We start from the raw sequence: 11,946 nt of genomic DNA on the forward strand, positions 1-11,946 counted from the left end.
CTTTCCCAAGCCAAGTCTGCTGGTCATTTAGGTTCTGTTGTGAGGGCAGGAAGATAAAACAAAACTGTTTTGACTGACCTCTATTTTAATTGATCAGAGTGGTTTGGTCAAGAAATCAGGCCATTTGGTCAATGACATCCTTTTGCTCCTCCGTTATCTTCATGACATATTCCTGTGCCTCATCCTCTCCCTCCAGCCCCCTCACTTTAGCTCCTGCCCTGGAACCTTCATTGTATTTCATCTGACTCAGACCCACCATGCCATTGCCCAGACATCTTCCTGTTATGTGCATATGCCCACTCCCCAATCACCCCTTCAAAACTGATCAAATCAACACTACCATTCCTGAAAGGGACATGCCAAATAACTGTGCTATGACTCCACTCACCATTCTTGTGACTCCCCTGACCACAGCTTCCCTCTCTGGTCACCAATTTCCCATATATGTTGTCTTCACCTATTACAATGAAAGCTTCTTGGGGCCAGGGACTGTTGTGTTTTGTCCCTAGGTGCTAGTAGAGTGCCTGGCATTGTAAACTTTTTTTCATTTATTCATTTGAGAAGCTGATGATTAAGCCACCTTTTGCCTTGGACCATTGCAATTACCTCCTAATTGTTTTCCCTGCTTAAGTCTCTTCCCAATCCAGTCTACTCTCCAGACAGCTTTCAAAATGGTTTTCCAAAAGTGTACATCTAATTGTATCACTTTAGGGATGTGATGGGTAAATTCCTATGGTACCTTCTTGCTTATAAGATCAAATATAGGGGGGCAGCTAGGTAGCTCAGTGGATTGAGAGCCAGGCCTAGAGATGGGAGGTCCCAGGTTCAAATCTGGCCTCAGACACTTCCCAGCTGTGTGACCCTGGGCAAGTCACTTGACCCCCATTGGCCACCCTTACCACTCTTCCACCTAGGAGCCAATACACAGAAGTTAAGGGCTTAAAAGTAAATTAATTAATTAATTAAAAATTTTAAAAAAAAAAAAAGATCAAATATAGGAGCAGTTAGGTAGCTCAGTGGATAAAGAACCAGGCCTGGAGATAGGAGGTTCTGGGTTCAAATTTGACCTCAGACACTTCCTAGATATGTGATCCTGGTCAAGTTACTTAACTCCCATTGCTTAGTCCTTACTGCTTTTCTCCCTTAGAACCAATTCTTAGTATTGATTCTAAGACAGAAGGTAAGAATCTAAAAAAAAAAGATCAAATATATATTTGTCTCTTTGGCAGGTGAAGCTGTTTACAATCTAATCTCTACTTATGTTTCCAATCCTAATGCACATTAAGACTGCACCACCTAGATGTCTCAGCATTTAAAATTGAATATCTCCACAGAATTATTCCTAAATTGAGGAATTTATCAGTACACATAAAAACAGAAAGGGAAGACTTGGGAGCAGTTAAGAACAGTAGGGGCTGCTAGGTAGTGCAGTGCTGGACCTGGAATTAAGAAGACATCTTCCCGAGTTCAAATCTGGCCTTAGACACTTACTAGCTGTGTGACTTTGAGCAAGTCACTTAACCCTATTTTCCTTTGTCCCTCATCTGTAAAATGAGCTGGAGAAGGAAATAGCAAACCACTTTGGTATTTTTGCCAAGAAAATTCTAAATAGGGCAGTGATGATGAATCTATGGAACACATGCCAAAGATGGCACACAGAGCACTCTCTGTGGGCACATGGCCACCCTCCATCCCACAAAGAGTTTGTTGCTAGAAAGGCAAAGGGACTCGGGTGGAGCTTCTCCTTCCCCCTCTCCACCATACCTGACGTCAATTTTTCACAACACCCACCCCCCTGCACAGCAGCACAATGGGAGTGCACAGGAGGTAAGGTGGGCGGCTCACAGGTGGCAGAGCTGGAGGGGAGAGGAGCACTGGGGCCACTTCCTTCCCTCTCTCTACACTCCCTGAGGACATTCCTCACTTCACCCACCCCTCCACCCAGCAGCCCAATGGGAGCACTTTCTCCCTCTCCTGCGTGGGGTAAGGGGCAGGGCAGGTCACACCTGGCACTTGGTGAGAGGGGGCAAGTATGGACACAGCACTCAGTCTGGGGGGTGGGGAGGGGTGAGGCCTGGTACTCCTTCTCTAAAAGGTTCATCATCTCTGAAAAAGGGTCACAAAGAGTTGGAAATGACTGAACAACAAAAGATACTAGTTTCAAAAGCTCATCGACTATAATAGGGAATACCTTCAATTCTTTTTATAAAATAATATTTTATTTTTCTGTAATTACATGTAAAAATAATTTTTAACATTTAAAAAAAATTTCAAGCCTCAAATTCTCTCCCTCCATCCATCACCTCTTCCCTCCCTGAGATGGTAAGTAATGTGATATAGATTTTATATATGCAAGCAGATAAAAACATTTTCCCCTATTAGTCCTTTTGTGGATGAAAACTTAAACCAAAAAAAAAAAAAATGAAGAAAGCAAAATGTAGTATTCCTTGTTCTGGATTCAGATACTGCCATTTCTTTCTCTGGAAGCAGATACATTTTCCATCATAAGTCCTTTGGGATGTGTCTTGGAGCATCATATTGTTGAGAATATTTAAGTTATTCCCATTTGTTCAATGTACAATATTGCTGTCACTGTGTACGATGTTCTCCTGAATACCTTCTTTTCCTATTTTCTCCTCCTATCTTTATATCTTACCAAGATAGAAACCTCTTAGCCTTCTTATCCCAATAAAAACTGCCATTTTCTAGAAATTAATTCAACTCTACTAAAAGTAATATATACAAAGGAATGACTGGCCAATTGGTTGAGACTTCTCTAGGGAGAGAGCTTATTAATCCTGGATTGGTGGACCAAATGGGCTAGCCACTTTTAAGGGAAGGCATTCTAGTGTTACAAGGGGCTATCCTAACACAAACACCCCTTCTTCCTTTCCCCCCCTTCCTTATCCCCCCCCAAACTCTTCCCACAGGAGTAAATTTCAAGGAGTTTCACCCACACTGAGTTATCAATGGAAGTAGAGGTAGAAGTGGTCAGGTGAGCATCTGAAATAATGTTCTCATTGCCCAGCCTGCCAAATATCTGCAGAGAACACCACAAATTCAGCAGCATATGGAAAACACTATCTGACAGGAAGTGTGTGCTGATGAAGCTGAACATGCCTGCACTTCAGTGTATAAGAAGCCTGTCTGCAGGTGCCTGGGGCATGATTTAATTTTCAAATTATGGTTTGGTTCTGTTTTTAAATAAGGTACTAGAAATTTTAACTATAATTTTGCCTTCTCCTACTGATGTGGGCTGAAATGTCCCACAAACCCTGCCAAGTAGCTTTACACAATCAAAAGAATGTACAAACAATAACTAGTTGATTAGAATGAGGCTGCCTTTCATATAAGACACATGAGTTGCTTAGATTCACAATTATGTTTTTTTGTTTTTTTAAACCCTTGTACTTTGGTGTATTGTCTTATAGATGGAAGATTTGTAAGGGTGGGCAATGGGGGTCAAGTGACTTGCCCAGGGTCACACAGCTGGGAAGTGGCTGAGGCCGGGTTTGAACCGTAGATTCACAATTATGAAAAAACTCCCGACATCAATCTTTGGATATAACCTAGGCTCTTGGCTGGGGAGTCTCTGGACAGCAAATGCAGGTGGTTCTGTTTCCCAGTTCAAAGAAGACTAGGTTCAAATGAAATTCAATTTCCACACTCATTGCCTTCCTTAGAGCCTGTGCAGAAAAAATCAAAATTTGACCTAAAGTTGCCCTAATATATCATTTTATTTAATATATCATTTAATTTAATATATCATTAGCATCCCAATTACACTGTGGATTCACCTTCCACACTGGGCAATCAGAGTGAACCATGGGTAAGGTCACCCAAACCAAAGGGAACTATGGTTAAATGACATCAGCTCCCTGGAAACACAGAGCAACTGCCCAAACAAATGACTTAGTAATTAATCAAATTAAAAAGCATTCCTGAAAACCTTTCAGAAAATGCCTTTCCACCAACAGTCCTTTTCATTGCTATGGCCTTTCCATTGCCACACCTTGCCATCACTATGGCCATCTCACATTTTTTCTTCCTCTCTTAATAAATATCTCTTTTAATAAAAATAATTGCCCACTCACCATGGAGATTGCCCGAGTCATTAATTCTTTGGACAAGACCCCTGTCTCACCCCCTCCTACATCACTACCCCATATAAATATATTTAAAATCATAAATTTAGAGCCAGAATGGACCTTAAAGGTAATTTACCTAATTTTACAGATGAGGAAACTGAAGCCCATAGACATGAAGTAATTCACCCAGAGTCAAGTAGCAAAGGGCAGAGTCACAATTTAAATCTAGATCCTCTATACACCAAATCCAACACCTCTAATACAAAATCCATCTCTTTCTATTATATCATGCTGACTTTGTCATATGTTTCATTGTCTAAGATTTGGAGCCAGAAACAAAAGCAGCTCAGAACCCCAACAGAATTTCACTTAGAAGGGATCTCAGTAGTCATTCAGCCTAAGGCATACTCAAGAAAGAATCCCTGGTTTTAAGATACTCAATAAATTGTCATCCAGGTTTTGGTTGAATACTAGCAATGATGGGAAACTTACTACCTCCAGACAATTCTAATTGTTAGTAAGTTTTTCCTGATATCAAATCTTAAACTTGTCTCCTTGTGATGTCCACTAATGGGGGGCTCTTGGTTCTGTTTTCTGGGACCAAACAGGAGAGTTTATTCTTTCATACCTGAAGTGCTTGAAGATGGCTCTTTTGTCCCTTTGCCTCCCCCACCCTTAGGTCTTCTCTTTTTCAGGCTTAACATCTGCAATTCCTCCAACCCACTCCCTTATGGCATGATACCAGATCATGCATTTTTTCCAGGGCTCAGTAAAGGGAGCTATCCAATCTTCCACAACCATGTTTATTTATTTATTTAGTGCTTAAATGGGAAAAGGACTTTATAATCAGGCTCTTCATCCATGTTAGTGAGGCTCATCAGAACCCTGCCTGTGCCTTATAGAAGGGGAAGAAGCCAAAGCAGGGAGAAGGGATAAATTTTGGGATACTTGTAGGTCAGAGCTGGAAAGAATCCTGGAGATGAGCTAATCATAATCAGCCTAGCTCTTTCAATTCATAGAGGATGTCCCCAAGGTGATGATTGGGCAAAGGTGGGAACAGAACTCTAGTCCCCTAATTCTCATCTTATCATGCAACCCTATCTCTTTTTCACTGATGCTTGTTCATCCCTAACCCAAGGATATGCCAGTGTTAAAGCTGAAACAAAGACAGATGTTTAGTTACAGACTCAAAACAAAATTATGTTCATTGGTGAACACAGACCCCATGGAGGGGAGCAAAAGATCTCAATTGCTAAAAGATATCTTGACTGGAAGGCTGGAAAAATTATATTCTGTTATCTAACTATACAAATATCAATGTTTCCCTTGGTTTTAGGCTCAATTTCTAAATCCTGCAGCCTAATCACAAAGGACAAGAGTTGAGTTTCTTGGGTAGCCAACTTTTCTTGGTGACATTCTCATAAGAAATTCTTGCATTCCCCTCCTCATCACTGCATTCTCTGCAATTTCTCTCAGGCTCTTATACAATTTTTCCATTTCTCTGTATTCACTTTTGACATCTACAAAAGAACAAAACATAAGAAGGAGTTAGCTGCCTTTTCAAAGTTTAATTTTGTTATAGATGGCCACTAGGAACCATTGTGAAGAAATATACTGATTCACTGCTGGTTATTGCATTGAGGCTATATGATCAAGAGTCATACCAGAGAGGCAAGCAGGGATGAAGAAAGGCTTCTGAGATTGCCTCCTGTATGCATTGTATTGCATTGAGTTTAGATACACATTATTAATATGTACATATCATAATACATAATAAATTATGCATATAGATCATATGACATGTTTATATATGCATTATCTCCACAGTGTATGTAGTTAATTGCATATTTTCCTCCCCATTAAAATTTGAACAATATTTGTTTTTATCTTTCTTTGCAGCCTCATTCTTTAGCATAGTACCTGGCATATAGTAAGTGCTTGATAAATGTTTATTGAATAACTGACTATGCTAATAAGAGTCATTTAAACTGACACAAGAGGGTAGTGTTCAAGTAAAATGAGATAAAATACAAATCAAAAACAAGTACATTTAGGGCCACAATGCAGATCTAGCTACATCTTTGGAGAAGAGTGAGGGGGAAAAAAATGTCTCATATCCATATATGAACTCCTTTTCCCAGGGCATGGGGAAGTCTCCAGTGAACTTCTGACCACTCCATAGAGACTTCACAAAGGCTTCAGAGCTATTAAACAAAAAGTTCTATTATAACGGCAGCTGGTTGGCTTAGTGGATAGAGAATCAGGTCTGGAAATGGGGAGGTCTTGGGTTCAACTCTAGCCTCAGGCACTTTCTAGCTTTGTGATCCTGGGCAAGTCACTTAATCTCCATTGCCTAGCCCTTACCACTCTCTTGTGTGGTAAGGATACCCAATATCAATTCTAAGACAGAAGGTAAGGGTTAAAAAAAAAAGGCTGGCAAAGGCTGCAACTGCAACAGAATACCTTGATAACAGGGCAAGAAGCACAGCTCCCCTCATCCTCCACAGCTTCACCTACACCTTCAGCTTCTTCTGCCAGCTGGGGAAGATCTGACCTCAGGGCTCATTAATACTCCATCATCCTAATCTAGTCAATCAGCAGAGCAGAGCAGAAGCCCCCTTCAGAACAGAATAGCTCAAACCCATAGGTCCAGCAAATAATCAGAGAAACAAGATTACAGCCAATGACGGGGGGGGGGGGGGGGGGGAGAAGGAAAAAATATGAGTAAACAACAGAAAAAGAAAAAAGAAATTTCAACTGGCAACTTCTATCCAGGCAATGAACAAAAAGCAAATGGAACAGAGGAGGACCAAAGAACACAAAGCAAAAATGCAGAAACTCCAACAAATTGGACTCAGGCTTTGGAAGAACTCAAAACACAAGTCAAAAAACAACTGAGAGGGGGCAGCTGGGTAGCTCAGTGGATTGAGAGCCAGGCCTAGAGACGGGAGGTCCTAGGTTCAAATCCAGCCTCAGACACTTCCCAGCTGTGTGACCCTGGGCAAGTCACTTGACCCCCATTGCCTACCCTTACCACTCTTCTGCCTTGGAGCCAATACACAGTATTGACTCCAAGATGGTAGGTAAGGGTTTAAAAAAAAACAATTGAGAGACTGAAGACAATTGGGAAAAGAACTTAAAAAGGAAAATAAGTCATCTGGAAACAGAGGCATATGAACTAAAATAAGAAAATAGTGTCTTGAAAGCCAGAATTCACCAGCTTGAAAACAAGGCAAAGAAAGCAAAAGATGACCTACAAAGAAAAATAACCTAGAAGGAGAAGGATGAACAAAAAGCCAGGGATGAAATTCAGTCTTTAAAAATTAGAATCCAACAACTAAAAGCAAATGACTTCACAAGGCAGCAAAGTCTATAAAACAAAATAAAAAGAATGAAAAAATTGAGGAAAATATGAAATGCCTCATTGATAAAACTACAGACCTAGAAAATAGAACCAGAAGAGACAATTTAAGAATTATTGGACTACCGGAAAATCATGACAAAAGAAAAAGCTTAGACATCATTCTAGAGGAAATTATCCAAGAAAACTGCCCTGACATTCTTGAACAAAAGGGAAAAGTAGAAATTGAAAGAATCCACAGATCACCTCCTGCATTTAATTCCCAATTGACAACACCCAGGAATGTTATAGTCAAATTCAAGAACTACCAGACTTTAGCAGTCCAGGCATGTATTTAAGGGACCCAATAAGTTCAAATGATTTGTATTCCTATAAGAAAAAATGATATTGGTAACTCTTAAAAATTGCTAAACCAGGAGTAAAAAAGAGGATAATTCTAAGAGAAATGGGATAAAATGAGGTAATTTTATATTTTATATTTCATAAAGAAGTACATGGGGGGAAGAGAAGACCAATACAATGTAAGGTTGAAAGAGGTTGGAGATAGTCTCTAAGAAAATTTTAATCATTACAGTGGGAAGGGTCAGAAAAGTTCATAATCAACAACATCAAAATCAGTCATCATCATTAAAATCTTCATCATCAACACCATCAACAACATTATCAGCATCCACAACATCATCAACAATATCATCAACATCAGTAACATCAGTAACAGCAACATCATTGTCATCATCAACAACATCATCAACAGCAACATCATCATCCACAACATCTAACTATCCATCTTTTCCTGGCCCAGGAAAGATTTTTGCTAGGTGGTCTAACCTAATAGCATACTCTATGCAGAGTACTGAATGAGAGCCAAAAGACCTGAACTCTAGGCTTGAGTGCCACTAGGTGTCCTTTGCGGGTAAAAAGAAGGCCTTCTTTTTCCTGGATTCAGTTTCTTCATTTATGAGCAAAGCTTACCTGGAGTCTGCATTAAGTTAATCAATTAAATCAAAGAATAAACCAAGTGTAAACAAGAAAAAAAAAGAGTATTGACTTACAAAAATGAATGATGGGGAAATAATGATAATACATGAATAGCTCAGACTGATTTGCTTGCCAGTCTTGGGAGGGAGGAGGGAATAAAGGAGGGAGACAATCCAAGTGTCTCTCCTCTTGACACTTTTCAGTCCTTAAACCATAACAGCAACCTATTTCTGGAACCTATTACTCTCTTTTACAATTATGGTATCCTTTACATACCATTACATACATAATCTCCTTGCTAAAGTATAATGTTTCTAGCACCTACCACATAGGTTGATTAAGAGGTGGAAATGATGTAACAAATGCAAAGGGCTCTGTAAAGCTTAAAGTTCTAAAAAAATATCAGATCATCATCATAAAAAAAAAGTTCTATGATAACCAATAGATCCAGGTCTACCTGGCCCACCTTTGTTAAATGGTTCCATAAAAGCATAACATCAGGGAAGAACCTTCAAAAGATGCAGAGTCTGTGTCTTCCTTTCCTTCTGAGAAGCAGATCCTGCTTCTTTTGATGGTTCTTTGAAGTTTGAAGAGGAGCCAAGGACACACATGCTGGAGTAAACAAAGTTCTGATCAGGGACTTGTAAAGGAAAGCAGCCACAAGGAAAATAAAGGGCAAGTGGGAATGGTAGCCATGAGGAATGGGAGCTTTAAGCAGCACAGACATTACATACTGGAGCAATGGAGATTCCAGAGAGAATGAGGAGAAAGCTGACAACAGACCGGCCATAATAACACATGAGCTAGGGACTTAACTTGTTAGTACCATAAATTTTGTGGAGCTGTAATCATTTCCTTGCTAATGGGGCTTGGAAATGAGCCCCTTTTCTGTTCTTTCCGTACCTTTACATAAACCTGTTCTGTGTTTAATTGTTTACTTTTAGCCTAAAGTACTTTCAAGGGCTTAGGGAAGAACCCAAAGAGGAAGACATAAGCCAAATCAGAAGTTCCCAGGGTCTGAGCCATAGAGGCTTTTTAATTATTATTATTGATAGCTAATAATGATTATTATTATGATTGATACATCAACACTATAATTGATCACTATATTGTATTAATATTTTAATTATGTTGTTAATCATTGTATTACTGATATTAGAATTAACTATTAATAATTGTTATTATTAATAAAACTTGCTCAATTTGACCACGGTAATAGGTTAATAAGGAAAAGGACCAGGATTTAAACCCAAGTTCTTTGTCTCCAAATTAAGTATTTTTTCCAGAAGTCTACACTCAAAATTGTACAAATTTAAAAGTACTCAGAAACCAAACAATAAGCATTTATTAAGCAGCAGACACTGACTTATGTGCAGAGGATTCAAAGGCAAAAACAATATAGTCCCTTTTTTCAAGGAGCTTAGACTCTCAGAAGAAATAACCCATACATCTATAAGTAAATAAAAATATATACGAAGTTAATATAAAGTATAAAATCAGAGGAATTAAAAAAGCCTCGTGTAAGAGGTGATGTTTGGACTGAGCACTGAAGACAGCTAGATATTCTAAGAGGCAAAGGAAGGAAGGAACCAAGAATTTATTTATTAATTTATTACTACTATGTGTCAGGAAGTGTGCTGAGTATTTCACAACTGTTATCTCATTTGATCTTCACAGTAATCCTGCAAAATCAGCACCATTATTATCCTTCATTTTACAGTTGAGGAAACTGAGGCAAACAGATACTAAGTGTCTTGCCCAGGGTCACACAGCTAGTCGATGTCTGAGGTCAGATTCAAACTCAAGACTTTCTGACTCCAGGCCCGACATTCTATCCACTGTGGCACCTAGCTGCTCCAAGGTGAAGATAAAGGCCATGCAAAGGCATGGATACAGGAGACAGAATGTTATGTATAAAGAACAACAAGGAAGCTAGTATGGAATGTAGAGGGGATAAAGAGGAATAATGTGGAATAAGCCTAGAAAAGTGAGCTGGACCCAGGCAGGGAAGAGTTTCACTTATCAAACAGAGAAATTTGTCTTTATTCTAGAAGGATCAATTTTCAACATGTCTCAAAAGAGAGGAAGATTCCAGAAGGATAGAAAAGCTCTCTGATAGCATTACCCAAGCCAAAAACACATCAACAACTACTGACCTACACACCCAATTTCTCGTACCTACAAAATCTTTCTTTTAATTTTATACATTTTAATTTCAATCCCTTCACAGGTTGAAAGATTAAAATCCATGTAGTCCTTGTTGTTGAAAGCAGCTGTACATTTTCCCTGCATTTTTCTAGCTCTTTAGCTGTCAAACAACAAATTGAAGTACAAGATGGCATAAGTCTTTGTTGAGCTTCCAGAGACCTCATTCATATCCCATTAATTGGCAGGATTTTTAAAAGGGCAGGTAAAGTATTTTTCAGTGTTCATTTTGGTTCATTCTTTCTGAATGATTTGTTCTCTTAGAGTAAATCCATAATCCTGGGAGATGCTTCAGGCATCTAACAACATGAGCAACCAGGGTGGGAAGGTAAGGATAGAATTTCGCAAAACTAGCCCATGGAAGTACCAAGTAGCTGACTCACTCTCAAACTTTCAACCATATTGTTGATATTTTGGGAGGAGAAATGAAGAAGGAAGTTGGACCATGTGGGAAATTCCCAGTCTTGGAAATTTTCCCAGGGTCAGTGGCAAAAGTATAAGATTGTAAATTTCACTTGAATGGTGATGATTTCCACTGGCCATATGTGATGGTGGGGAGAGGTGGAACATGGTCAGAGGGTTTTCCCCTCCCCTGGTCATCTTAATATCAAAACTATGTGGTAATACCCATCCATTAAGAAAGTCCTGATGGATCATCTGTGTATCTTCTCTATACAAAAGCAAAGAAACCTGATGAAGACAGGGTCAGGTCAGAGGACAAGGGTCATCTGTGGTCCACCACTTTGAAGCATACAGTGATGCTTTATTTTGTCTTACCTGTGATAAAAGCATTTTGCCTAACTTCCTGATTGAGTGAATTCTATGTAGGTGGGGGCACAAATCAAGAGTGTGATAAATTATTGTGGGAATTTGTTCATTGGCTTAGATTAAAAAGACAAAACCCAGGAACACCCAAAAGGCTAAGAGAGAGCCTCTGTGTATATATAGTTGGAAGTTCAAGCTTCAAATGCCACCTGCTGGTTTTCACCAATATGGCACCCCAAAAAGGGACCTAAAATCACATCAAAGACAACTGGTAGAAACATGATCCTGTGGGATAACTGCTTTCTCCATACGCAATGGCCTCTTTACAATATCCCCAGCAAATGCTGTTGAAATCTCTTCTTAAAAAGGTATAATCTATATCAGTCCATTTAAAACTTCAGAGAGGGAGGAGAGAAAGGGAGAAAATCTGAGTTTTAAAATGTCAAAATTTGTTTCTATATGTAAGTGGAAAAGGAAGGAAGGAAGGAAGGAAGGAAGGAAGGAAGGAAGGAAGGAAGGAAGGAAGGAAGGAAGGAAGGAAGGAAGGAA

At 39.3% G+C, this 11,946-nt stretch overlaps 1 protein-coding gene across 1 annotated transcript in view; it reads right to left on the reverse strand.

The window, feature by feature from the left end:
• Positions 1-5,447: 5,447 nt before the first annotated feature.
• NUGGC (nuclear GTPase, germinal center associated) overlaps positions 5,448-11,946 on the reverse strand; it is an 85,850-nt gene continuing 79,351 nt past the window's right edge. The window contains exon 16 of the mRNA XM_044659606.1: positions 5,448-5,608. Coding sequence (XP_044515541.1) covers positions 5,448-5,608 — 161 coding nt within the window. The remainder of the gene's footprint in view (positions 5,609-11,946) is intronic.

The sequence above is a fragment of the Gracilinanus agilis genome, chromosome 2, assembly GCF_016433145.1.
Source record: "Gracilinanus agilis isolate LMUSP501 chromosome 2, AgileGrace, whole genome shotgun sequence".
NCBI classification, from domain to species: Eukaryota; Metazoa; Chordata; class Mammalia; order Didelphimorphia; family Didelphidae; genus Gracilinanus; species Gracilinanus agilis.